General features: G+C 35.6%; 1 protein-coding gene across 13 annotated transcripts in view; it reads left to right on the top strand.

Annotated features, from left to right (window-relative positions):
- The window catches only part of UBR3 (ubiquitin protein ligase E3 component n-recognin 3), a 271,060-nt gene that overhangs the window by 133,485 nt on the left and 112,109 nt on the right, over positions 1-25,466 (top strand). For all 13 annotated transcript variants that reach the window (XR_013518889.1, XR_013518888.1, XR_013518887.1 and 10 more), the window contains one exon: positions 19,697-19,846. Coding sequence is in view for 10 of the 13 variants with exons in the window: in XM_054257546.2 (XP_054113521.1) it covers positions 19,697-19,846 (150 nt within the window). In the remaining 3 variants the exon portion in view is untranslated. The remainder of the gene's footprint in view (positions 1-19,696; positions 19,847-25,466) is intronic.

The raw sequence follows: 25,466 nt of genomic DNA, 5'->3' as shown, positions 1-25,466 counted from the left end.
TTTTTTTGAGATGGAGTCTCTCTCTGTTGCACAGGCTGGAGTGCAGTGGCGTGATCTCGGCTCACTGCAACTTCCGCCTCCTGGGTTCAAGCAATTTTCCTGCCTCAGACTCCTGAGTAGCTGGGATTACGGGTGATTGCCACCATGCCTGGCTAATTTTTTTATTTTTAGTAGAGATGGGGTTTCACCATGTTGGTCAGGCTGGTTTCAAACTCCTGACATTATGATCCACCCACCTTGGCCTTCCAAAGTTCTGGGATTACAGGTGTGAGCCACCGTGCCCAGCCTATATTTTTGTTTTTTTTACATATTTACTAATATTTATGTAACATTCTATCTGCAGTAGTCAGTATTTTGATACTGCTTCACATAAAATGACCTAATAAGCACCCCATCCTTCCTTTCCTCTTTTACCTCCTGTCTTTTTTCAGATACTTTAAACTTTTAAATTGCCAAAGTTGCTGACATTTTGTTTTGCAGTCACATTAACGTCTTCTATATGAAGGTTGACTCTTAAAAAGAAGAGTTTGTGTTAGTATGACTTTTTGAATGCTGTTGAATACAGGACTAGATAATGTGCCAGAACCATTGACTATTTTTGAGTCTGGTGGCCCACCTCCTGGACCCCTTCAAAGATACTATCTTTAGTACATAGCCTCTTTGTTTCCAGTCCCTTGATTGCTAAACCTATACCATCTTTTATTTGTTTCTCTATGGACCATGGCTTTGTTATGGTGCCTTTTGTTTTTCTTGAAGTTTCCCAATTGTCTTTTTTTTTTCTTTTATTAAAAAATTTTATTGTAGCAAAACCTAAGGTGCCGTTGTGAAATCTCTATTATTCTACCTACTCAATCATACTGTCTTGCTTCGAACTCTTTTCTAATCTGGTCCATTTGGTCTCGAGGCATGCCCTGCAGCTATTACCTTAGGATTTTTCTCTTTCAGGATTGCTATGTTTGCAGGGTTTCTTGCATATTAATGTCATCTCTTTTTAAAATCTTGTTTTATTAGGGGTGCTAATTCAAGTGTATTCTGTTTTTTTTTTTAAGAGACAAGGTCTTGCTGTGTTACCCAGGCTGAATTTGAACTGCTGAGCTCAAGCAATCCTCCCACCTTAGCCTACCTAGTATCTGGAACTATAGGCAGGCACCACCATGCCTGGCTCAAATCTTAGTAATTCATGTTTGGTAGCTAAACCATCTGATTCTTTATTTCTAGAAGGGATTTTTAGTCTGCTCACAAACTTGATTGTTCATTTAGATGGATATAGAATTCCAGGTTGATAAACATTTGCTGTCACAACTTTACAACTGAAGGCCTTGCCCCTTTGCCTTTTACCAGTCATTTGATAAAAAGTCTGGTGGTAATCTAATTCTTACATCTTTGTAGGTCAGCACTTTTTCCCTTTCCTGTGACACATTTGTGATGATCTGATCCTTAGTGATCTGAAGTTTTATCATTTGTATCTATGAGGTCTTTTCCTATCCTTTTTAGTGCTTAGTGAGCCTTTTCAGTCTGAAGATTCGTATCTCTTAAGCTATGAGAAAGTTTTTCCCATTATTTATTAATTTTTTTTGATAACTAGTACAGTCATCCTCTGAGAGGATTCTAAATGATACATGTCTCCTGGTCTTGATGTCTTTTGTAGTCTTCTCCCACACTGATATGCATGACCAAGAGAATATGGCAGAGTGAAGGTATATTGTTTCTAATATTAGGTAATGAAAGACATTATGGCTTCTTTGTTACTGTCTCTCTCTTTTGGATTACTCATTCTGGGAGAAGTCAGCTGCCATGTCATGAGTATCCCTATGGAGGCCCATGTGAGTGAGGAATTGAGGCTTCTTGCCCCAACAGTCATGTTAGTGAGCTTGGTTGTGAAACTTCCTGTCCCAGTTAAGCCTTTAAGTTTATTATTTTTTTTCTTAAAAAAATTTTTTTTGGGGGGCTGGCATGGTGGTTCACGCCTGTAATCCCAGCACTTTGAGAGGCCAAGACAGGTGAATCACGATGTCAAGAGATCAAGACCATCCTGGCCAACGTGGTGAAACCCCATCTCTATTAAAAATACAAAAATTAGCTGGGTGTAGTGGTGCATGCCTGTAACCACAGCTACTTGGGAGGCTGAGGCAGAAGAATTGATTGAACCTGGGAAGCAGAGGTTTCAGTGAGCTGAGATCGCGCCACTGCTCTTCAGCCTGGTGACAGAGTGAGACTCCAACTCAAAAAAAAAAAATTTTTTTTTCTGCCTTGGCCTCCAGAAATCCAGGATTACAGGTATTAGCCATTGTACCTGGTGCCAGTTAAGTCTTTAAATGACTGCAGCTGGCTGATAGTTTAACAGAAATTTCAGGAGAGCTCCTGAGCCAGAACCATACTACTAAGCTGCCACCAGATGCCTGACCCTCAGAAACTGTTTGAGATAATTCTGTTTTAAGCCACTGAGCATCAGGGTATTTTGTTATACAGTAATACTTTCCTTCTTATATTTTATTCTTTTTTGGGATTCCCAATTGGATGTTGGATCTCCTAGATTGATCTTTTACTTTTTTAATGTCTTTTATCTTTTATATCATTTATTCTTTTTGTTTTACATACATATAAATTTCCTCTCTTCAGGATATTGTTCTTACCATTGTATAGAATCTCCTCTAAAAAAATTTCCAAATGTGTTTAGGGTGTTACGTTTTTCTTTATCTGTTTCTCTCCTAAATTATCCTTTATCCTAATTTCGTTAGTGTTTTATGTTGCTGGTTTTCCTCATTTGCCTGATGATCCCTGATTGTCCTGGAGACGTGGTCAGGGTAGTTCATTGGGTTTATTTCGTTGAGATATAAAGAGGCTTGGTTTTAGTAATTGTTTCTAGTCTGTGTACATTGGTCAGGTGTATTGACTGTTAGATTTGGATTTGGGGTGGGAGAAGAGCCAACTGCTCTAGTTTGGAGCCCCCAGATGCTAACATTCACATTAAAAGTCCCAGTGTTCTCTAAGCTGCTTTTCCAGTTTCCCTGGCTAAGAATAGTCTAGTTTTTGTTGTTGTTGTTGATCTGTTTTTTTTTTTTTCCCATGAGGTAAGTGCCCAAGCCCCCTGAATGCTCTGTTTAGTCAGAGTGGGGAAGGATTTGGGGTGCTATGTAGTGAAGTCTATATACAGTCCGTAAAATCATTATTCTGTTTTCAGAGTCATTTGATATTTTTGGCTCCTGTCTTCTGCCTCATGTGCTGATTTTGAACCTAAAGTTGGCATTCTAATGGATAGATCATTTTCCTTTTCTGTAACTTTTGGATAACACATAACTGGGTGCAGCTTTTACAACTTCCTTTTCTCTGTTATCATGTCTCTGTCTTTTCCAGTCTTTCAGAAATTTTGTTGACGTCTCCTATTTGTTGGTGAAATTCTCTTCTATCACTTCATCCTTTTTCTGTATTCTGTGGGAATATTTCTTCATTTTTTATTTTTTCTATTTTTATTTCAGTGGAATTTTTAAAAAGGAATGAAGGACAAAAGCACATATTTAGCCAGTAATCTTGAATTAAATACCTAATATGTATTATTGCAGTATGTAAAGTTAAATTTTTTTTATAACAAAAGCACTAAATTGTTGTTAAAGTTTAGAAAACACAAATAGTAAAAAATAAGAAATAATTTATTTTTACTACCAGATTTCCTAACCTAGGTTATATCCTTACAAGTCTGTTTCTAAGTGCATATGTGTATAAATGCATTTTTTTTAACCAAAATGAGATTTCACAATACCATACTTTTCTTATGAAAAATTCCAAGCATAGAGAAAAGCTGACAGAATAGCGTTGTGAACACCCATATACCAGTATAACCATCACTTTGTTAACATTGTTCTGTATTTATTCTCTTGCTTTCTCTCTACTAGATGAAGTTGCAGACATTACTGCTAAATACTTTTAATGTGCATGCCTTAGAATTGGGAATCTTCTCTTACATAAGCACAGCATATCATACTTAAGAAAATTACTTTTGCTACAAAATAAAGAAAACAGCTTCAAGGCCGGGCGCGGTGGCTCACGCCTGTAATCCCAGCACTTTGGGAGGCCGAGGCAGGTGGATCACGAGGTCAAGAGATCGAGACCATCCTGGTCAACATGGTGAAACCCCGTCTCTACTAAAAATACAAAAAATTAGCTGGGCATGGTGGCGCATGCCTGTAATCCCAGCTACTCAGGAGGCTGAGGCAGGAGAATTGCCTGAACCCAGGAGGCGGAGGTTGCAGTGAGCCGAGATCGTGCCATTGCACTCCAGCCTGGGTAACAAGAGTGAAACTCCGTCTAAAAAAAAAAAAAAAAAACTTCAAAATATTAAACTCAATACTAGATTAAACAATGAAAATTATTGTATAAAACTTTAAAATTTTTAATTTAAAAAATGTTTAAAAAGCATAAACATTTTTAAATTGTTTAACTGATTATTTTGTCCTTTATTGCATCCCACCAGAGATATGTAGACAAAGTTTTGTGCTCTGAAGTTACTTAAGAGCAGTCCTTTTTTTATGAGGTGATGTAACTGCTTTGATATACAGTTTTTGTTCATCCATGTTAGTATGTTTGCAATTTCAAGAACTAAGAAAAAAAGCTTAATTAATACTTTAAGAAATTGTTTTTATTTGTCACTTCCCACTCACAAGTGAGACAAAACAAAAACAATTTTCTGAAGAATCAATTAAGCAACGTACCCAGAGCAGATTGGGTGGTATTGCCTTGAAAAAGAGAATGACCACCTTATCCTCTGAGGAAACTGGAGGAAAGGAGGAAAGGATGGATGGAGATAGAGGTAAGTTCCATTGGCTTTAAGGGAAGTGGGAAGTTTAGGCAGATCACCTTTGATTGCTTTAGTTTTCAGGGTCAAGTAAAAGGTGAGTTCTGCTGGGTGAAAAAGAATGTGACCCGAAGTTTGGAATTGCTGAGGAAGAGTGGGAGACATTGGTCATGAAAGCTGACTATAAAGATTGATAAACAATGCTTAGAGCTCAGCTACAGTCAAGATCATAGATTTGAATGTCATAAGTCTGCAAAGTTATTGACTCCATCTCCTAATTTTTGGAAGGTTTGACCTCTTTTGGCAGTAGCCAGGGCACAGGAAGAACAATTGAGGGATCAGGCAAATATGATTGCTAGCAAACAGAGGCAGTTCACAGAAGTCTTCAGGATAATGAGCTCTACTTTCTCCCAGTCTCGGTTCTTGCATGCTGCAATGGTGACAGGTGAGGCAATAAAGATTTATGGGCATTTCATTTGTTTATGTTGGCTTTGGCCATACCACTCGATTTCTGGATCACACTGATTCTATTTATAATAGTCTCTTTCCAAAGCTGTCTAACCCCAGAAAGTGTGTTTGAGACCCCATTTTTATCCATTGCTCAAGATAAAACTTGCAAAATCACATGTTGTTCTGCTTTTGGATGACTATTTACATGTCAACATTTTTGTTTCTATAATATTATTAACACATAAAGCAGGGCCTATACCTGGAGTACTATTAATACTTGGCAGCAGTACTGATATAATTTAGTTTTAACCAGATCCTCTCCCTCATTTGTTAAATTCCTTTTTTTTTTTTTTTTGTCTTATTTCACATCTGTGTTGTAAGAATGTAAATAATCTGTATAGTAGAGTCTCCTTATCATCGGGGATCTGTTGGAAGGCTCCCAGTGGTTGGCTGATAAAGTTTATCTGATAAAGTTTATAAGTTAAGCACACTAAGAGATTAGCAACAATAATAGTAAAATAGAAAAATTACAACAGTATGCCAGCATCATTACTCTTACACTTTGGGGGCCATTATTAAGTAAAATAAGGGTTACTTGAACACAAGCATTGGGTTATTACAGCAGTTGATTTGATAACAGAAAGGGTTATTCTACACAAAGGGATAATTCACAATCCTGGACAGGACCAAATGGGACAATGTGAGATTTTATCATGCTACTCAAAATGGTGCATAGTTTAAAATTTATGAATTGTTTATTTCTGAAATTTTTCATTTAATATTTTCTGACCATGGCTGACCACAGGTAACTGAAACCATGGAAAGTGAAATCCTAGGTAAGGGGAGACTGCTGTAGTTGCCTCTTTTTATTGTGTCTATATCTTTGCATGTAAAAAAATTTTAATGTAGAAGCATAAGATACAAAATATTTCAAGTTTATAACATACAGTATAAGTCCTCTAATCAAATATAGTACATTAGTAGGTGATTTAAGTACAAAATGTTTTCTCATTGAATGCAACAGATTTCTACAGTGATTAGTACTCTTACCTATCTGTTTAATGCCTTTCTGTAGTTGTCAAGTTTCCTGCATGAAAAAGGCAGTATTAGTTCTATATTTCCTTTCATCCTTCTTTCTTGATCATTACCCTCCCCCCACCTTTATTTATTTTTACTAGCCATCTAGATGTAGGAGTGAAGGCATTAGATTATAACCTTGTCCCATTAAGGTTTGTCAGATAGTTATAGCTGAAATGCAACGGAATTACATACCCAGTGAGAGTTCAGATACTTAATAAAGAATAAGAATTTATTTGGGAATGGCTGTTGTTAAACATGTTGCATTTTAATTGTAAAATTTATCCAGTACAGAAAGGCATCAAGAAGCAACAGTTTTATCCCTAATTCCACTATCCAAATAACATGTATGTGACTGATTATACCCTATAGCACATAAAATTGTTTACTTAATTCTACAGTTTACATAAAATTGTGCTATAGGGTATAATCAGTAACATACATGTAACACAGTATAATTCAGTAACACAATTTTTTACCAGATATTTTAGCATAAGAATTTCCCTACATTGTTATGAAATTGAAAGCTTCTTGTAACCATTAAAGTCTGTATTTCTTTGGGGAAGCAGTAGAGTGTAGTAGTTGTGAGCATGGACTCTGGAGCCAAACTGGGTTTCTATCTCAACCACACTCCATTGCCTGGAGTAATTTACTTAACTTCTCTCTGCCTCCGTTTTCACATTGTTACAAAGGAATTTTTATACTACCTTGTAGAGTTGGGAAGGTCAAATATACTAGTACATTTTAAATGCTTAGAATAGAATGCTTGGCACATAATAAGCATTATATAAGCTATAAGCACTGGTTATTGCTGTCATCATTTTTATTCCACAGTTTACTTAATCATTCACCCATAAGTGGACTGTAAGGTTTTTTTTCTAATTTTAATTGTAATAAACATTTTATACACAGAATTTTTCCTGTATTTTTGGTCTGGGTACAAGAGTATGAATTTTTGGGGTTGATCATGATGAGAAATATTTTTGCATGTTAACTGTGTACTTAGCACTGTTATAATACATTCTGTATATTGCATTTTGTCTTGACACACCAATGAGATAGGTAGTATTATCCCAGACACAGATGCCTAGGCTAAGAGAGATTAAGTAAATTTGAGGTTATGCAGTAATAAGTGTGGAGCAAGGGCTATTTATCAAGGTTTGCCTGGTCTTTACTATTTTTCATATTTAAAGGAAATTGAGGAGAGTATGCGCCATCCCACCCTCCCTTCCCCCACATGCAGAGTTGGTAGCCTATAGATAGGAAGGGATAGATATGAGATCAATTACAAAATAAGAATTAATAACCTGATAGTTGATTGTTTCAGGCACAGGATAAATGTGATATTCTGAGTGTTTGGAAAAGTTTCACTTTTTTTATTTATAAAAAACAGAGTGAAATTAGCCAGCCATGGTGGTGCATGACTGTAATCTCAGCTACTTGGGAGGCTGAGGCAAAAGAATTGCTTGAATCCCAGAGACAGAGGTTGTGGTGAGCCAAGATTGTGCAATTGCACTCTAGCCTGGACAACAAGAGCGAAACTCCATTTCAAACAAACAAAACAAACAAACAAACAGAGTGAAAACACTGCTTTTCTAGTAGACACAGCAAAAATCCTTGCTGTGACTCTACCACTCTTGCTTGGCTATACAGTCAGTCCCATCTAAATCATATGAATTGAAAAGGATGGTGAAGGAGTGATTTTTGTCAACAAAAATTGAGGCCTGCTCTTATCAGAAAGGACTATAGCTACTGGGTAGATAAGAACAGCATCTGTCCATAGCCCCCATAGTAAGATTTCCTTTGGAAAGTAGGAGAGTATGAGCCAAGGGCTGTTACATTGTAGGATTTGATTAATGTTTATTGTTGTTATAGATGGAAGGAGTTGTTTTATTTATTAATATAGTTTAATTTGTGATTTATCCTTTTATTTTTAACAGTATAAGCAAATATATATATATTTGCTTTGTGTACTACCATTTGTATAAGGAAGTAGGGCTGGAGATATGAATATATTTATGTATATTGAGATACAAAATATTTAATTTTTATGAGAGTCTCTTTCTTAGGTAAGTGGTAACATGTATGTACACTTTCTGTACCTTGCTTTTTCACTTCATGTTATAGCCAGGAGATTCTACCATGTAGTGTGTAGAGATATTTTTCATTCTTTTTGAAAAATTTTATATTAAAAATATTATACATAACTGTACATATACATAACTGTACATATTTAAGAGGCACACCTGATATTTTGATATATTGTTATTAATTTCCAGTTATATTCCATTAGGGTCAGAAAATATACTTGATTTGATTTAAATTCCTTTAAGTTTGTTGTGACTTGTTTTTTGGCCTGACATGTAATCCTCAATGTTCTGTGTGCTAATGAAAAGAATGTGTATTCTGCTGCCTTTTTTGAAATGTTCTATAAAAGCCTGTTAGGTCTGTTTGGTTTAAATTCAGTGTTTTCTTTGCTGATTTTTCTCTTTAGATGATCTGTCCAATACTGAGAGTGGGGTGTTTAACCATTATTGTATTGGAGTCTGTCTCTCCCTTGAGATCTAATATTTGCTTTATATATTTGGGTGCCCTGGCATTGAGTGAATATTTGTTTAGAATTGTTGTATCCTCTTGTCTGTGTGTGGTGTCTTGTGTTTATAGTCTCAGGTACCCAGGAGGCTGAGATGGCAGGATCACTTGAAGCTAGGAGTTCAAGACAGCACTATGCTATGATTGCATCTGTGAATAGCTACTTCATTCCAGCCTGGGTAACAGAGCAGCAAGACTCTCTCTCTCTCTGAAAAAAAGCAAACAAAAAGGAATTCAGAATTGGGAACCCCAGTGCAGACCTGTATATCTGGATCTGCAGTTAAACACACACACACACACACGCGCGCGCGTGCATGTGCTCTCTCTCTCTCTCTCTCTCTGTTTGAATTGATCTCTTTATCATTATATAATGGCCATCTTTTTCCCTTTTTAGAGTTTTGGACTTAAAGCCTGTTTTATCTACTTGCTTTTGTTTTTCATTTGCATGAAATTTTTTTTTTAAACCCTTCACTTTCAGTTTGTATGTCTTTCCTGGTGAAGTGAATTTCTTGTAGGCAGCATATAGTTTGGTCATATTTATTTATTTATTTATTTATTTAAAATCCATACTGGCAGTGTGTATGTCTTAATTGGGAATTTAATTTGTTTACATTCAAGGTTATTGTTGATAGGTGAAGATTTTTTGTTGTTGTTAATTGTTTTCTGGTTGTTTTGTGTCTCCTTTGTTCCTTTCTTCCTCTCTTATTAACATTGTGTTTTGGTGATTTTCTATATTGATAAAGTTTTTTTATTTTTTTATTTTTATTTCTACTTGTGTATCTGGTCTGCCAGCGAGTTTTATACTTTTTCATTTTTTTCATGATGGTGATTATTGTATTTTTATTTCCACATGCAGGACACTCCTGAGCGTTTCTTGTTAGTTTGGTCTAGTGGTGACAAATTTCCTCAGTGTTTCTTTGTCAAGAGAGACTTTATTTCTCCATTATTTCTGTAGCTTTGCTGGGTATAGTATTTTTGGTTGGCGATTCTTTTCTTTCAGTACTTTGAAAATATCTATTTTTACCCAGCCTATAAGGTTTTTGCTGAGAAATCTGCTCTAAGTCTGATGGAGAGTTCCTTATATGTGACTTGATGCTTTTCTCTTGCTGTTTTTAGAATTGTCTCTTTGTCTTTCATTTTTCATGTTTCTCTTGGGGAGGACCTTTTCAAGTAGAATCTATTTGAGAACTTGCTTCTTGGATCTAAATGTCCATATTTCTTCCCAGACTTGGGAGTTTTACAGGTATTATTAGTTTTCTATGCCGTTTTTATCCTTTCTCATTAGTTCAGTTAATGGTGTTCCATAAATCTTTTAGGCTTTCTTTACTCTTATATTCTTTCCTCCCCAAGTAATTTTAAATGACTTATCTTTGCATTCAGATATTCCCTTTTCTATTTGATCAAATGTGCGTTGAAGCTCTCTATGATGTTTTTTGTTTTATTTATTCAGCTGTTTGTTTTGTTCAACTAAGATTTTTGTTTGGTTCTTTCTCATGATATCTATCTCTTTGTTGAATTTTTCTTATAAGAAATTTTCCTGATTTTATTGAATTATCCATCTGTATTTTCTTGATTCTAATTGCGTTTCCTTAGGATTTGTCTTTTGAATTCTTTTTCTGGTAATTTGATTTCCTTTCATTTGGTTTTGTTGCTAGAGAGCTATGAAGTTCAAAATCTATATTAGATTTCCACAGAGGGACAGAAATGGTAGGATATGTATATATGAAACAGAGTTTACTAGGAAGAATTGGCTTACCTAATTACAAAAGTGACATCCCATGATAGGCCATCTGCAAGCTGGTGGATGAGAAAAGCTAGTACCATGGTTCATTCCAAGTCCAAAACCCTGAACACAAGGGAAGCTGGCAGTACAATATCCAGTCTGACGCTAAAGGCCTGAGAACCCCCAAGAGGCCGCTGTTACAGATCCCAAAGCCCAAAGGCCAAAGAACCTGGAGTTTAATGTCCAAGGGCAGGAGGAGAAAAGGCATTTTGCTCTGGAAGGGAGAGGGAGAGGGGAAGCCAAGCAAGCTGAATATACTCTTCTGCCTGCTTTGTTCTAGCTGTACCCACTGTCTATTGGATAGTGCCAGCCCACAATGAAGTCAGATCTTCCTCTTTCATTCACTGCCTTGTATGTCATTCTCCTCTGGAAAAACCCTCACAGATACACCCAGAAACAATGTTCCACCACCCATCTTGGCATTCCCTCAATGCAGTCAAATAGACACCTAGTATTAACCATCAGTTCATTTTGTCATGTCATATTCCTTGGTGTTTCATGTTTCTTGTGTCACTGCTTGATGCTGTATATCTTGTGGAATACTTGTGTCTTCTGAACTTCCTAGAGTAGCCTTTGTAGAGAATTATTCACCTGCATTTGAATCTTAGTGTGCTATCTGGGAAAGATGTGGTGACTCTGTTTCTGGGTGAGTATAGTGTATAACTTCCATGCAGCTTCTCTGGTTGTCTTCAACATCAGCAATAACAGAGGCCTAGGCTATAGAAATCTGTGGTAGTGACAGTGGTGACATAGGCTGTCTATGTATTTGGAGGGCTTTTGGGCTCCTCCTAGTCTCATTTTCTCCACACTGGAGAGTCTAAGCCAAGATTGTCATGTCTAATGTGGCCTATGAGTACCAGTAACAGCACTGAGTTCCAGGTTCAGGTGCTTGGAGTGGCTATAGGGCCTGAGTCTCATGAACCTATTATGGTACTTGGCTCTTGGGGTGCCATTTTGCTCTCTGTAGTAAGGCTAGATTTAGGTTGCCACAGAATCAGCATCTGTGACTCTGAGGCATCTTGTAGCAGCTTGGATTCAGGGAGTTGGGTTGTTTACCCCTAGGGAACAGGTCATATCTTGCCTCTGGGGAAGAAAGGGTATTCCTGAGGTTTGAGCCCAGGGTGCAGGGTATAGCCACTATTCAGGAGTCTGAACCAGTAGGGATCAGTGGCAGCCAGGTCCCTGGGGATGAAGTACTGTGTAGTGGTGACTCTAGATCCTGTGATGGTGGGGCTTGGCAGTATCCTAGACTCTGTGATCTCAGGTACACTATCAGCAAGTACGTCAGAATGGCCAAATACAGATGTCTTTGGGCCATGAGGGTTATGGAGCAGCACAGCAGGGAGTCCACTCCCCATGGAGAAGGGTGTTTCAGTAGCTCAGACTCTAGGGGCTAGCCTAGCTGCAGACAAGCAAGTTACTAGTTTGGCTTGTATGGAGGAGTGTCTCAGCTCAGCCACTGCTCTGTTTTCCTGGGATGAGGGGTGTTATATTAGTCCAGCCCTAGGGTCTGCAGCTCAGCCAGGGCATCAGTTCCCTGGGAGGTGTTGTACTGTTAAGATAATGAAATGGTAAGGCATAGACGGAGAGGAAATATTTGCAAAACACACAAAAGGACTGGTATTCAAAAGATAGAAATAATTCAACAATAAGAAAACAACCTAGTTTTTAAAATGAGCAAAAGATCTGAACAGACACCTTATAAAGAAGATACAAGAATGGTAAATAAGTTTATCAAAAGATGCTCAGCATCATTCATCATTAGGGAAATGCAGAGTAACACAACAGTGAGAGATACCACTACATGGCTATGGCTAAATCCAGAAATCTGACACTACCAATTTTATGTGAGGATGCAGAGCAGTGGGAACTCTCATTCATTGCTGGTTGGAATTCAAAATGGTACAGCCACTTTGGAAGAGTTTGACATTTTCCTATAAAGCTAAACTTAATCTTACAACATGATCCATCACTGGTGCTCTTAGATATTTATCTAACTGATTTAAAAGACCTATGTCCACACACAAAAAATCTGCATACTTATTTTTTATAGTGGCTTTATTTATAATTGCTCAGAATTGGAAGCAGCTAAGATGTCGTTTCATAGATGAATGGATAAAGAAACTGTGGCACATCCATGTAATGAAATACTGTCCAGCAATAAAAAGAAATGAACTATTAAGCCACATGAAGACATGGGTGAATCTTAAATACAAACTACTTAGTGAAAGTAGCCAATCTGAAAATGTTATATACTGTGTGTTTCCAGTTATATATGATATTCTGGAAACTGCGAAACTATAGAGACAATAAATAGATCACTGGTTGCCAGGGTGGAGGCATAGGTGAATAAAAGGAACACAGGAGATTTTTTTAGAGCATTGAAATTATTTTATGTGATACAGAAAAGTTGGATACATAACACTGTGTTAAAATTTGTAGACCTTTATAGCAGAAAGAGTGAATCTTTAAAGTATGTATATTAAAAAGAAAATCATTTAGGAGGTGGGGTGATCCCAGGATGGAATGCAGACTGTGACAGGAGAATCTAACTGTATTGCAAATGTATGAAACAACCTCACTGGAAAGGGTGGGGGAAAGGGCTTGGCTGCCTAACTTTGGAAATAAACAGTGTCTATAAGACTAAAGGCAAAAGGAACTGTGTACAACCAGTTGATAAAAATTTCCCCGTGACATCATGAGTTAACAGTTCTGAAACCACTATGCATATATACTGAGATTAAGCAATTAAGTAAATGAATGGCAGATAGTGAGAGTCAGATTTCCCACTGTTGGAATAAGAAGTTACAGATAAGCAAGGGGAGAAGGCTAGAATGATTCATGTGATAATAATGGATTAGAGTTGGAGACATTAGTATGAACTCATGTTTAGACAGCTATAGATAAACATGGAATTATATATGTAAAAATCAGGCATATGCATATACATGAGTTTGTGCAGACATGTAGACCCTTGTTTTGTCAGCTGAAAGGGCCTAGAAGCAATGACATTTCAGTAGAAACTGGAATGGGGAGTTATATTCCACCTCCTTGAGGATAAAGGCTGTACATAAAATATTTGGCATTCTTCTACTTACAAAACTTACCTATGTTCCCTTATTTATTTCATTCATTTATATTAGTGTGTACTCATGGATATTTCCCTAGTACATACATATCCATGCCCAGGTCTTAGTTTCTGATACAATCCCCTCCTCCCCTGCTGAAAAAAGGAACCTGGGTCCTTGGAGAAATGGTTGATTTTTAAGAACTGGGGCAGGGAACATGCAGGGTGGGTCCAGTGTATCTTATAGGGCCAGAAAGTAGAGAGATACTAAAAAACACACAATCCCCACCCCGTCCAGTGATGATATGGGGTGGGGCTATGTCAAGAGGGGCACAGGAGACTAATGAGAGTTTTCAATGGCCAAAGCTAGAGCAATTTGAGGAACAAAATAAATAAAGTATAATGCATTATAACCCTATGTATAAAAGAAATATCCATGAGTATATACTAGTATAAATGAATGAATAAATAAGGGAACATAAAGAAGTTTACTATGCAGAGGAATACCAAGTATTTTATGTAGAACCTTTACCCTCAAAGAGGTGGAATATAACTCCCCAATCCTTAAGTATGAGCTGCATATAATGGCCTCTCTGTGCAGAAAGGGGAAAAAGAGTAATTTTACGGTAGAGAAACTTGGGAAACACTGTCTTAACCAGGTGATCAAGGTCACCGTCAACAGTAGTAATTCATGTTAATATTATATACCCTTGATATGATGTGATAAGAATGATCCTTCTGTGGTGTTCCTCTCTAAAATCGATAAACGTAGACTAATCATGAGAAAAACATGAGACAAATCTTACTTGAGGACTGTTATGCAAATACCTGGACAGTACTTCTCAAAACTGTCAAGGTCATCAAAGCAAGGAAACAAGGAAAGTCTGAAAAACTATCACACTCAAGAAGAACCTAAGGAGACATGGCAACTTAGGTATTGTGGTATCCTGAGATAGAGAAAGGATATTAGATAAAAATGAAGGAAATCTAAAAAAAAATTGGACTTCAGTTAATTTGTCAATATTATATCATTACAAATAAATAATATATATTCATTCTAACAGTCATACCATGCTAATGTAAAGTTTAAGGTAAAACTGCGTGTGTGGTACATGTGAACTCTGTAGTATCTTCCAAACTCTGTAGTATCTGCAAATCCAAAACTATTCTAAAATAAGCAGATTATTTCTTAAAAAAGAAAGAATGCGAATACTCTTTCTATACCAACTAAAAAAAGAGAAAAGAATGATAATAAAAATGATGACCAATTGAAGATAATACTGCACATCCTTATTAAAATTAATGATATTATGCAGTGGGAGTATTGCAATATTGGCAGTTATCTGAGGGAAGTCAGACTTTTCAGCAGAAATCAGTAAACTCTAATAGTGTACTTAGTTTATGAATAGTAACTCAGTTGCTAGGTTAGTCTCAAGTACTTCTCAGATATATTTTAAAATTATATTGTGTTCAAAAAACATTTAATATTTTGGATTAATTTATGGAATAAAAATTCTCTGTGCCTGCCACTGGGCTGAAAACCGTACCTTACCCTCTGCTACTTGTGTTTTGCAGTTGCTTATTCCTCTTTCAAATAAAAATGTATTTCACTTGATTTTGAGGGCACCAAATACATCATACCTTTATCATTTACCCGTTCTTCCTTCCATTCAGCCACAAAACCCCACAAACATGAAAAGCAAAACATGAAGCTCGAAGATTTTTTATTTTCCTGCTGATACTTATTTTAGTTTAAATTAACCCAATTAATTCATAAATAAAAAGTTAAGAAAAAAGGCAAAGGCTATTTTGTAATTCAAGATTAATTTTATATTAAAATAAGCTCTAAGTATTTTTAACAAATATTAGAACAGGAAATTTTATGTAACAATGTAAACTGTTAAAGTAGAATTGTGGTATTTTTGAATATGGATGCTTTTTACTCTGATGATGTTAAAATTAATGGTTGTAAAATAAGTAGATATTAAAGTTAAAAATCATTTTGGAAAATGATTTTTTAAATTCCTTAGACTAGAAAATATTCTGAATGAAACACTTTATCACTTTAAATACTAGTTTTCATGACTCATCTTGGTAAGGGAATTACTTTCCCTTCAATTCTTTTGAAAGGTACCATATTATAATTGACATACAGTAGAATCATATCAGTTAGCAATTGTTGTGTAATCAGCTGTTTCCCAAAATTTAGGGATTTAAAACAACAACCACTAATTATTTTTCATGAGTCAATGAGTAGACTTAGTGGTTCTTTGGTGAACCAAACTTTTCTGGAGAAGGCTTAGCTGATCTCATCACCTACAGACCCATGGGCTGAGTTACGGTTCTGTGATCTGCTGATTGGTTAACAGGGGGCTGGCATGAACTGGTGGGACAACTTATTTGTGTTCCATTTGGTCTCTCCTCTTCTGGCAGGGTAGCCCACCTGGACTTATTCTCATGGAGATGGTGGAGTTGAGAGAGTGAGAGCAAAAGAGAGAAACTATGCAAGGTGGAGCTGAGAGAGAGTGAGAGTGAGAGAGAAACTATGCAAGATCACTTGAGGCCTAGTCTTGAAAGGCATATTGAGGCATATTGTTATTTTTGCCACATTCTCTCTTCTTTTTTCTTGAGTGGAGTCTCACTCATTCTGTCGCCTCCGCCTCCCGAATTCAAGTGATTCTCTTGCGTCTGCCTTCTGAGTAGCCAGGAATACAGGCACATGTACCACACCCAGCTAATTTTTGTATTTTTAGTAGAGACAGGGTTTTGCCATGTTGGGCAGGCTTGTCTTGAGCTTCTGGCCTCAGGCAATCCACCTGCCTGGACCTCCAAAAAGTGCTGGGATTATAGGTGTGAGTCACAGCGTCCATCCTTCACATTCGTTTGGTTAAAACAAGAAAGTCCAGCTGATATTTAAGGAGTTGAGAAATAAACTCTCAATGGGAGGAGTTACAATATCACATTGTAAAGAGCATGGTTACAGGAAGGAGTGGAGAATTGGGGCCATCTTGCAGACATTTGGCAAAGTGCAATAGCAGTCAGAAGAATCAGCTGCTTCATTCAGATAGATGCTTTTCTGTTCATGTAAAACCAAACAGATGAATTAACTATTTCTTTAGTTAGTCATCTTTTTTTTTTGCATTTATTGTAATGATATCAATTATGGTAATTTAAGTAGTACTTTTGTTCTAAAAGAGTGTGAATTTTATAGAGAAACCCTTTTAATTTGAATTGAGTTGAAAGTTAAAGTAGAACTTAAAAATTCCAAAGTTATTTGGTAGCAAGAATATTTTCATTATTAATTTCTAGTAACACTTGGATTTGTCATCTTTGACTATTACTCTATCAGTTTTGCATCTTTTATTTACTTAGCTAACCTAGATTGTAAATCACTGTAATCTCTTCATTGCATCAATTTGCAGGGCATATCATTTAGATTTTTTTGTTTTTGGTGTGGAAAACGTGCAGATATTGCACATTAATAATAAAGGTACATTAAGTACCTTTAGTATAATACTTGTTACAGAGTATACCAAGTTATTCATTTAGAGTGGGGCTTTTTAAAAGAAACCTTTTTATTGAAATATACCCATAATGCATGTTTCAGGATTTTAGAGCTCTCTGAGTTTTTACAAACAGATTGTAACTGTATAACCAAATCCAGATTGAGAAACCAGCATCCAAATTGAGACATAAAACATTACCAGAGTCCCATAAGCTCCCCTCATAGTCTCTTTCTGTCACTGCCTCTTCCAAGTAACCAGTATCATTACTCCAGACTCTGTATATTAGTTTTTCATGCTTTTGTTCTTTAAACATTTACATACAATATGTACTTAAATTTTTTTCATAGCTCACAGGTAAGTGAGAAACAATAATCACATTTAAATAAAAGCATTTAATTTGATCACTAATCCTTTTTAAATCTTACTAAAAATGTCAAAATTTGGTACTGGAATGATAGCATCAACCATATATTACCAACAACATTTTAATTCAACATAGGATATAAAGAGCTGTGACTTTCTCCTCTTTTCATAAATAATGAAAATAGTTTCTTGAAGAAAAAAGGGACATTAGTGTCTGTAATTTTCAAAGTCAGACTTCAAATAAAAAGTACTCTCCATGAAAATGAGGTCACCTATTTTATTTTCATGCCTTTAGTACTGTATCACTTCACTGTTGAAGATTGTCATTGAAGTTTCTTTTAAAAATAGAAAAGGTGACTGGCAGCATCTTGGATAATGTGTTTTGGCATCAGGATTTCCTTGAGGTTTTCAAGTCTGTTGTACCAAGACTTATTAAAGAAAGAAAATGATCTTTGTGTGTGAGATAAAGTTAATAAAATTGTATTTTTTTTGGCACTTAACACAAGACTGAGTTATTTCACTATAATTTGTCAGGTAAACTCTGTGTTCTCTGCACTTCAGAGCAGACACATTCCTTTTTTTTTTTTTTCTGTACTGTTTTCTCTTCTCTTTTCTCCCTATAACTCACAGTAATCTCATATTAACTCTTTTTTTTTTTTTTTAATGTAGTTTCACTTTTGTTGCCCAGGCTGGAGTGCAGTGGTGTGATCTCAACTAATTGTAACCTCCACCTCCTAGGTTCAAGTGATTCTCCTGCGTCCGCCTTCCAAGTAGCTAGGATTATACGCACCCACCACTATGCCTTGCTCATTTTTTGTATTTTTAGTAGAGATGAGGTTTCATCATGTTGGCCAGGCTGGTCCCGAACTCCTGATATCAGGTGATATGTGTGCCTTGGCCTCCCGAAGTGCTGGAACTACAGGCATGAGGCACTGAACCTGGCCTCATATCAACTCTTAATGGCCTCTGGTACTCTCTTTCTTTTGAAATCTTCTTTTTCTTTTGACCTGCTAATGTATTTTTATAGACATTGCACTTTATTGGTTTGATTCCATTCAGGTTTTTTTTTTTTTTTTTTTTTTTTTTTTTTTTTGCTTATTTCTTTGATGGTATCTTTTTATTTCCCTTAATTCTAGGCATTACCCAAAGTTCTGTTTTAGGTTACTGTCCCTTTTCCTCTCAGTCATTCTTCATAAATATCAGATGTATGTTTATCTGCTTGAATTCTTATTTAAAATATCTAAACTTGACATCTTCCTTTTCCTATTTCTGACATATATTTTTACATATTTACTTAGATGTGTCTCTGTCTTTTAAACATTTCATAAAGCACTTCTACTTTGCTGTTCTTCCCAGTCTCTTCTACTCATTTCTTTGCCACCAGTGGCAGCATCACTTATCTTCATGAATGTGTCTTTATCTGTAAATCATTATTGACTCAATATTTTATTTTTTACTATTAATGACGTATCACCAGAGGATTACTGTTATTTTCAATGAGTTCTGCTTTATTCATATATAATATGGTCATATCTTAATGATTTCCCTACATAAATCAACATATCAATAGCTGCTATTTCTGAGATATAATCACTAGAATTGAGAGTGAGAAAGACATCATTTTTTCCTTTTTTACATACTAGTAAATACTACCTTCATCTTCCCAAGAGCTTCATGTTGTTGGGAATGTCCCCTTAGGTGCCTCAAAGAAAATTAAAACAAACATCTTCCTTCTTTTTGTAACATGTTGTTTTAAAATATTTCTCTTTTGATACAAATATCTTTGCCTCTGTGTTTCTGTATCAATTTTATATGTGAACGATACATTAGAAGTGCATTTAACCATATTTTAGTTTAAATCTTTCATTATTAAAGTCTTTGCATTATTTTGTCTAACTCTGACTAAATAAACATTTTACTTGAGTAAGGTAATTTTTTTCAGTTTTATTACTATATACTTTATTGGTATTGAAGCTAAAAATTGTTTGAACTTGATTTTTCGCTTACACTTTCATTGAAGAGCGATTTTCCTTCGAAGGAATTAAAGAGATGTAACTTTTTCCCCTCAGATTCTCCTGAGAATGACATCCCTATGGACATCACCACGGCAGAACCACAGGTTTCCGAGGCAGTATATGACTGTGTTATTTGTGGACAAAGTGGCCCCTCCTCTGAAGACCGACCTACCGGATTAGTTGTACTATTACAAGCATCCTCAGGTAAAATCAACGTAATTTTTTGGTGGGAACATTTTAGAGCCAAAGTGTATATAACTGATTAATAAATATATTAAATGAAAATTATCTTTGTCTACATATAACTAGGCAAGGGTCATTTTAGATCCTTGATAGCAAAGATTCGTTTAGATCTAAATGGCAAAGATTCTTTATCTGGTTATATCTTAGTTTCCTGGTCGTGAGTGTTAGAAGAAACTCTTAAGCGAGAGATCTCGCTATATGGTTACACAGTTTTTTTTTTCTTTAAGATGTGATGGTATATTACCAATGCTAGGTGGCCAATAACCGCATTCAGTTTTCTTGGTAATTATAATTGTTCTGGCCTGATGCGGCAGCTCATGCCTGTAATCCCAGCACTTTGGGAGGCTAAGGAGGGTAGATCACGTGAGGTCAGGAGTTCGATACCAGCATGCCCAAAATGGTGAGACCCCCCCATCTCCACTAAAAATCCAGAAAATTGGCCTGGCCTGGTGGTAGGCACCTGTAATCCCAGCTACTCAAAAAAAAAAAAAAATTTGTTCTAAAATCTGGAAAATCCCTAAGCCCATAAATATTGTCAGTTTTTAATTACAGTAGGCATATTTAGATGACTCTGCCTTTATTTCTTCAAACAGTTTCTGAATTGGTATGTTTACCAGTCTATATTTTTAAACTGTTTTAAAAGTTTAAAGGATTTGTCTGAATGCTGTCCATTGTCTTACAAACTGAAGTATTTTTGATGGTAATGATAATTCTTGCGCAGTCTAGTCACAATGAATTTAATCCTTTTGCAACAGGAGTATATGTAAAATAAAGAGAAAGTAAAACTCTTACATATTTCTCCAGAGAATTTTTTCTAGGGTGTTAACTCTCTGAATTAGTATGGTAAAGTGGAAAGAGTTATGTATTAGAGATATCCCTGCATTCAAATATGATATTGCTTTACTTACTCTGGACAAATTTGATGTTTTCTTTTATGTTGAGAGTTAATATTGACTTTCAAGGATTTTTGTGTCAGTTAAGTAATGTAATATAAGTAAAAATAATCTAATGTGGTGCCTAGTAAATTAGTTTCTTTTGTTACTCTTCTTGCCCAAAACGAACTGATCTGGGAAACCATGATTTAGTGGGACATTGAAGTAGAGCTGTCAAAATCAGAAATGCTTACTGAAAATGAAATGTGTGGAAGTATTAATTACTTTTACAGCTACTTTTCCTTTCTACTACTCTTAGTAAAACTGCTTATTAGATTATTGCCACTTGACTTTTAACTTTGTGACGAAATACTCTGTAGTTATCAACTTAATTTGTTTTGTTCGTTAATTTATTTCATAGATATTTATTGAGCACCTACGTGCCAGGAACTGTTCTAATAAGAAACAAAACAAAATCCCTGCTCCAATGAAACTTATGTTCTTGTTTTAAGCTTTTGTTTGTTCATTATTTTATATTTTTAAGTTTATTTGCTCTGTTATTTTTTTTAAATCCCTTTTAAACAATTTTACACACTAGCTAGATCAGTAAATATTAGACAATTCTACTGTATTGTAGGTGCCTTATCCCTTAGAGATAGAAGGAAAAGAATAAGAAACTAACATTGCCAGGACGCAGTGGTTCATGCCTGTAATTCTAGCACTTTGAGAAGCCAAGGAGGGAGGATTGCCTGAGTCTAGGAGTTCAAGACCAGCCTAGGCAACACAGTAAGACCCTGTCTCTACAAAAAATAAAATTAGACAGGTGTGGTGACATGCCTGTGGTCCCAGCTACTCAGGAGGCCAAGGTGAGAGGATTGCCTGAGCCCAGGAGATTGAGGTTGCGTGAGCTGAGATTCCACCACTGCATTCTAGCCTAGGTGATAGAGTGAAACCCTGTGTTAAAAAAAAACTAAAAAAAGAAAAAGTGACATTAAAGAATATTAAATCTCAGAATGATTTTAGTATAATAGGTGAATTCTCTAGCTGTTTCCTTCTTTACCATGTTAGCCTTATCCTCCCATGGATACTTTCCCACTTTTACCCCTCTTTTCTTTGGGCTTCTTTTTTTTTTATTTTTTGAGATGGAGTTTCGCTCTTGTTGTCCAGGCTGGAGTGCAATGGCGTGATCTTGGCTCACTGCAACGTCTGCCTCCTGAGTTCAGGCAATTCTCCTGCCTCAGCCTCCTGAGCAGCTGGGATTACAGGCACGCGCCACCATGCCCATCTAATTTTTTGTATTTTTAGTAGAGACAGGGTTTCACCATGTTGACCAGGATGGTTTCGATCTCTTGACCTCATGATCCACCCGCCTCGGCCTCCCAATGTGCTGGAATTACAGGCTTGAGCCACCGCGCCTGGCCCTGAGCTTCTTTATTTTGATACATTTCTAATCTTTTCTTTTTAGAATTGAATATGGAAAATTTTAACAACATACTAAAAAGATGAGCATAGTGAACCCCTATGTTGCCATCAATCTTCAACAGTGATTAATTTCTGGCTAATCTTATTTCATTTGTTTCCTCCTTATTAGAATTATTTTGAAGCAGATTGCAGACATAATATAATTTCATCTGTAAAAAATTCGGTGTTTCTGTTATAAAGAAAGGTTGTATTTTTTCAACATAATCACCATCACTCCTAAATTATTCAATATCATCAAACGTCTCTAGTCAGTGTTTAAAATTCCCCCATTGTCTCTATTTATTTATTTATTTATAGTTGTGGTATACCCTTGTGGTCTTTTAATTAATAGATTCATTTTCCCTCTATCTTTACCCCCTCCTCCCGTTTTTAAAGAAATTGGATAATTGAAAACCAGTTTCGATTTTTTCTGAATGTCTCTGTGATGTTTAACATATTCCTTTGTTCCTTCTGTTGTCTCTCTGTGATATTAATAGCAAATGATGATTACTATCTAAATCCATCAGTTTATCAGAGATTGCAAATATCTTTCATGGTTTTGTTGTTGTTGTTATTAGCTGAAATATACTTCTATTAAAGAAATTTCACTTCATCAACTTTTTTTTTTTTGTTATTCTGAGATATAGATTGCATAGGAAAGGCAGGATAAACACAGTATTCTTTCCCTTTATTTACAGGTACTCAAAATGTTGAGATGGTGGGGTTTTGAAAATCATTTTCTAAAGATAATTAATTAGTACTTTTAGGTATCATGAATGAACTCTATAATCATTATGAACTCTATTCATAACTCTGTACTTCCTGGTTGATGCTCGGGTTCTTCCATCTTTGTTCACTGAGAGCGTATTCAAGTTGTCTTCTGAGTTCTTTTGACATAAGCCTAGAATAGTAAGTAGCCTTGAGTCTTTCTACATTTTTTGGTGTGGCAAGTTATAATAAATTTATACATTTCCTGCCCAGAAATCAGCCATCTTTCAAAGGAGTATTAGTTCCTTTTTAGTGGGAAATGGTATTTAGAGACAAAAATCTGGAGGCTAGGTGTGCTTATTGTTCTAGATCTTCTTAATGTTCACTGATTCTTTATTGGCCTGTTCTTCAAATCATGTATTAAAGAAAAGTCCCATACTTTTATCTCTTTATTTTTCTATTTGATTTGTGCTAAATTACAGTCTTTTGATTAGGAATCCTTCAAAATACTGCTCAAATTAAGGGCCTTTAAAGTACATTTATCTACATATAAGGTATTCATTTATGTCCCATCTCACTATTGCTCAGAATGCCTGTTGTAAACATTACTAATTTGGGTATCTTCAGTTCTCCAGAGGAGAATAATATAATACTATATAGTCTTTTCATTTTACTAATCCCTACAATCTTTGCAAAGCTTCAGAAAGTCCAAAGTTAAAGTTTTCATAGCACTTCAAAAAGCGTATATAATAAAAAAAAAAAGTAAATCTGGAAAGAACTACATATCTAGATTTGTAAACCAAATAATAATGTTCTTGTTTGTGGAAGAATGTAGGCACTGAGATAAAAACATGAAGAGAAGTGGGATGGAGCTGTAATGGAGCAGTTTTTGTATATTTCTGAAATGAAGTAGGTATTAATTTAAATTTGTTTGTTACAAAGTGAAGATATTCTAATCCCCATGGTAAACACTATAAAAAGTTAAACACACACACACACACACACACAAAAGTAAAGAGAAGAGAATCAACGTGTTATACCAGAAAATTCAATTAATTACAAAAGAAGGCAGTAATAGATCAGTTAAAGAACAGATAGAAAACAAATAGCAAAATAGAAGAGTTAAATTTTTTAGTAATTGCTTGAAATATAAATACATTAAACTGTGCAGGTGTAGAAAGCAGAGGTTGATAGAATGAATTTTTAAAAAATGTGATTCTACAAGAGATTCACTTTAGATCCAGAAACACAAATAAGTTGAAAGTGAAAGGATGGGAAGAGATTCCATGCAAATAGTAACCAAAAGAGAGCTGGAGTGGTTGTACTATGAGACAAAATAAACTGTAAGTTAAGAATTGTACAAGAGACAAAGAAGGAGATTATATATTGATAAACAGGCCAATCTATCACAAAGATATTATAAATATATATGATGCAAACAACAGGTTCCAAATGTATGAAGCAAAAATAGACAGAATTGAAGGGGAATAGATACTTCTAAAATAATAATTGGAGACTTTGATAGGACAACTAGATAGAAGATCAGAAAGGAAACTGAATACTTGAGCAACACTGTAAAACAACTAGACCTAACAGACTTACATAGAACAAACCACCCAATAACAGTGGAATATATCTTTTTCTCAGTGGCATATGGAACATTATCCTAGATAGATCATATGTTAGACCACAAAACAAACCTCAGTGAAATTTTTAAAGATTGAAATTATTCAAAAAATCTTCTGTGGCCATAATGGAATGGAAACTAGTTAAGAATAACAGAAGGAAACCTGGGAAATTCACAAGTATGTAGAAATTAAACAACATACTCTTACTAAATAACCAATAGGCCAAAGGAGAAATTACAAATGCAATTAGAAAATACTTTGAGTTGAAGGAAAATGAAAATACAACATACCGAAACCTTTAGGATGCAGTGAAAATGGGGAAATTTACAGCTGTAAATGCATACGTTAAAAAAGATTCAAATAACTAAAATCAGAAATGATTGTTGCTTTCACTACAGACCTCATGGAAACAAAAAGGATTATAGGAGAATATTGTGATCACTTTATGCCAAAAAATTAGATGACCTGGATTAAATGAATGACTTCCTAGAAATATACAAATTATCAAATGGACCCAAGAAATAATAAAACATTTGAACATATTTATAACAAATAAAAAGATTGACTTAGTATTTTTTTGAAAATCTGACAATGAAAAGCACAGGACCAGATGGCTTCACTGGTGAATTCTATCAAATGTTATAACAGAGAGTTGTTAGGAAAGCCCCACATTCCGAAATCTGATTGTGAGTCCTTTATTGCCGGTGACTGAGAGTCAGCTCATGCTCAAAATCTCTCGGCCCCAAGGAAGGGGCTTCATTCCTTTTTATACCTTGCTTAAGAAAGGGGAGGGGGAGCCTAGCTGAAGTGGAATTTTACAGAAGCAGAACAAGCAAGTTAGGGGTGGAGGCTGGTAACTAGGAGGAAGGAGGCTCCCATGATTGTTGATTAACTAAGGAGGGTATACACAAG

The sequence above is a fragment of the Callithrix jacchus genome, chromosome 6 (assembly GCF_049354715.1).
Source record: "Callithrix jacchus isolate 240 chromosome 6, calJac240_pri, whole genome shotgun sequence".
NCBI lineage: Eukaryota > Metazoa > Chordata > Mammalia > Primates > Cebidae > Callithrix > Callithrix jacchus.
The sequence above is the reverse complement of the archived record's forward strand: the minus strand, read 5'-3'. Positions and strand labels throughout refer to the sequence as shown.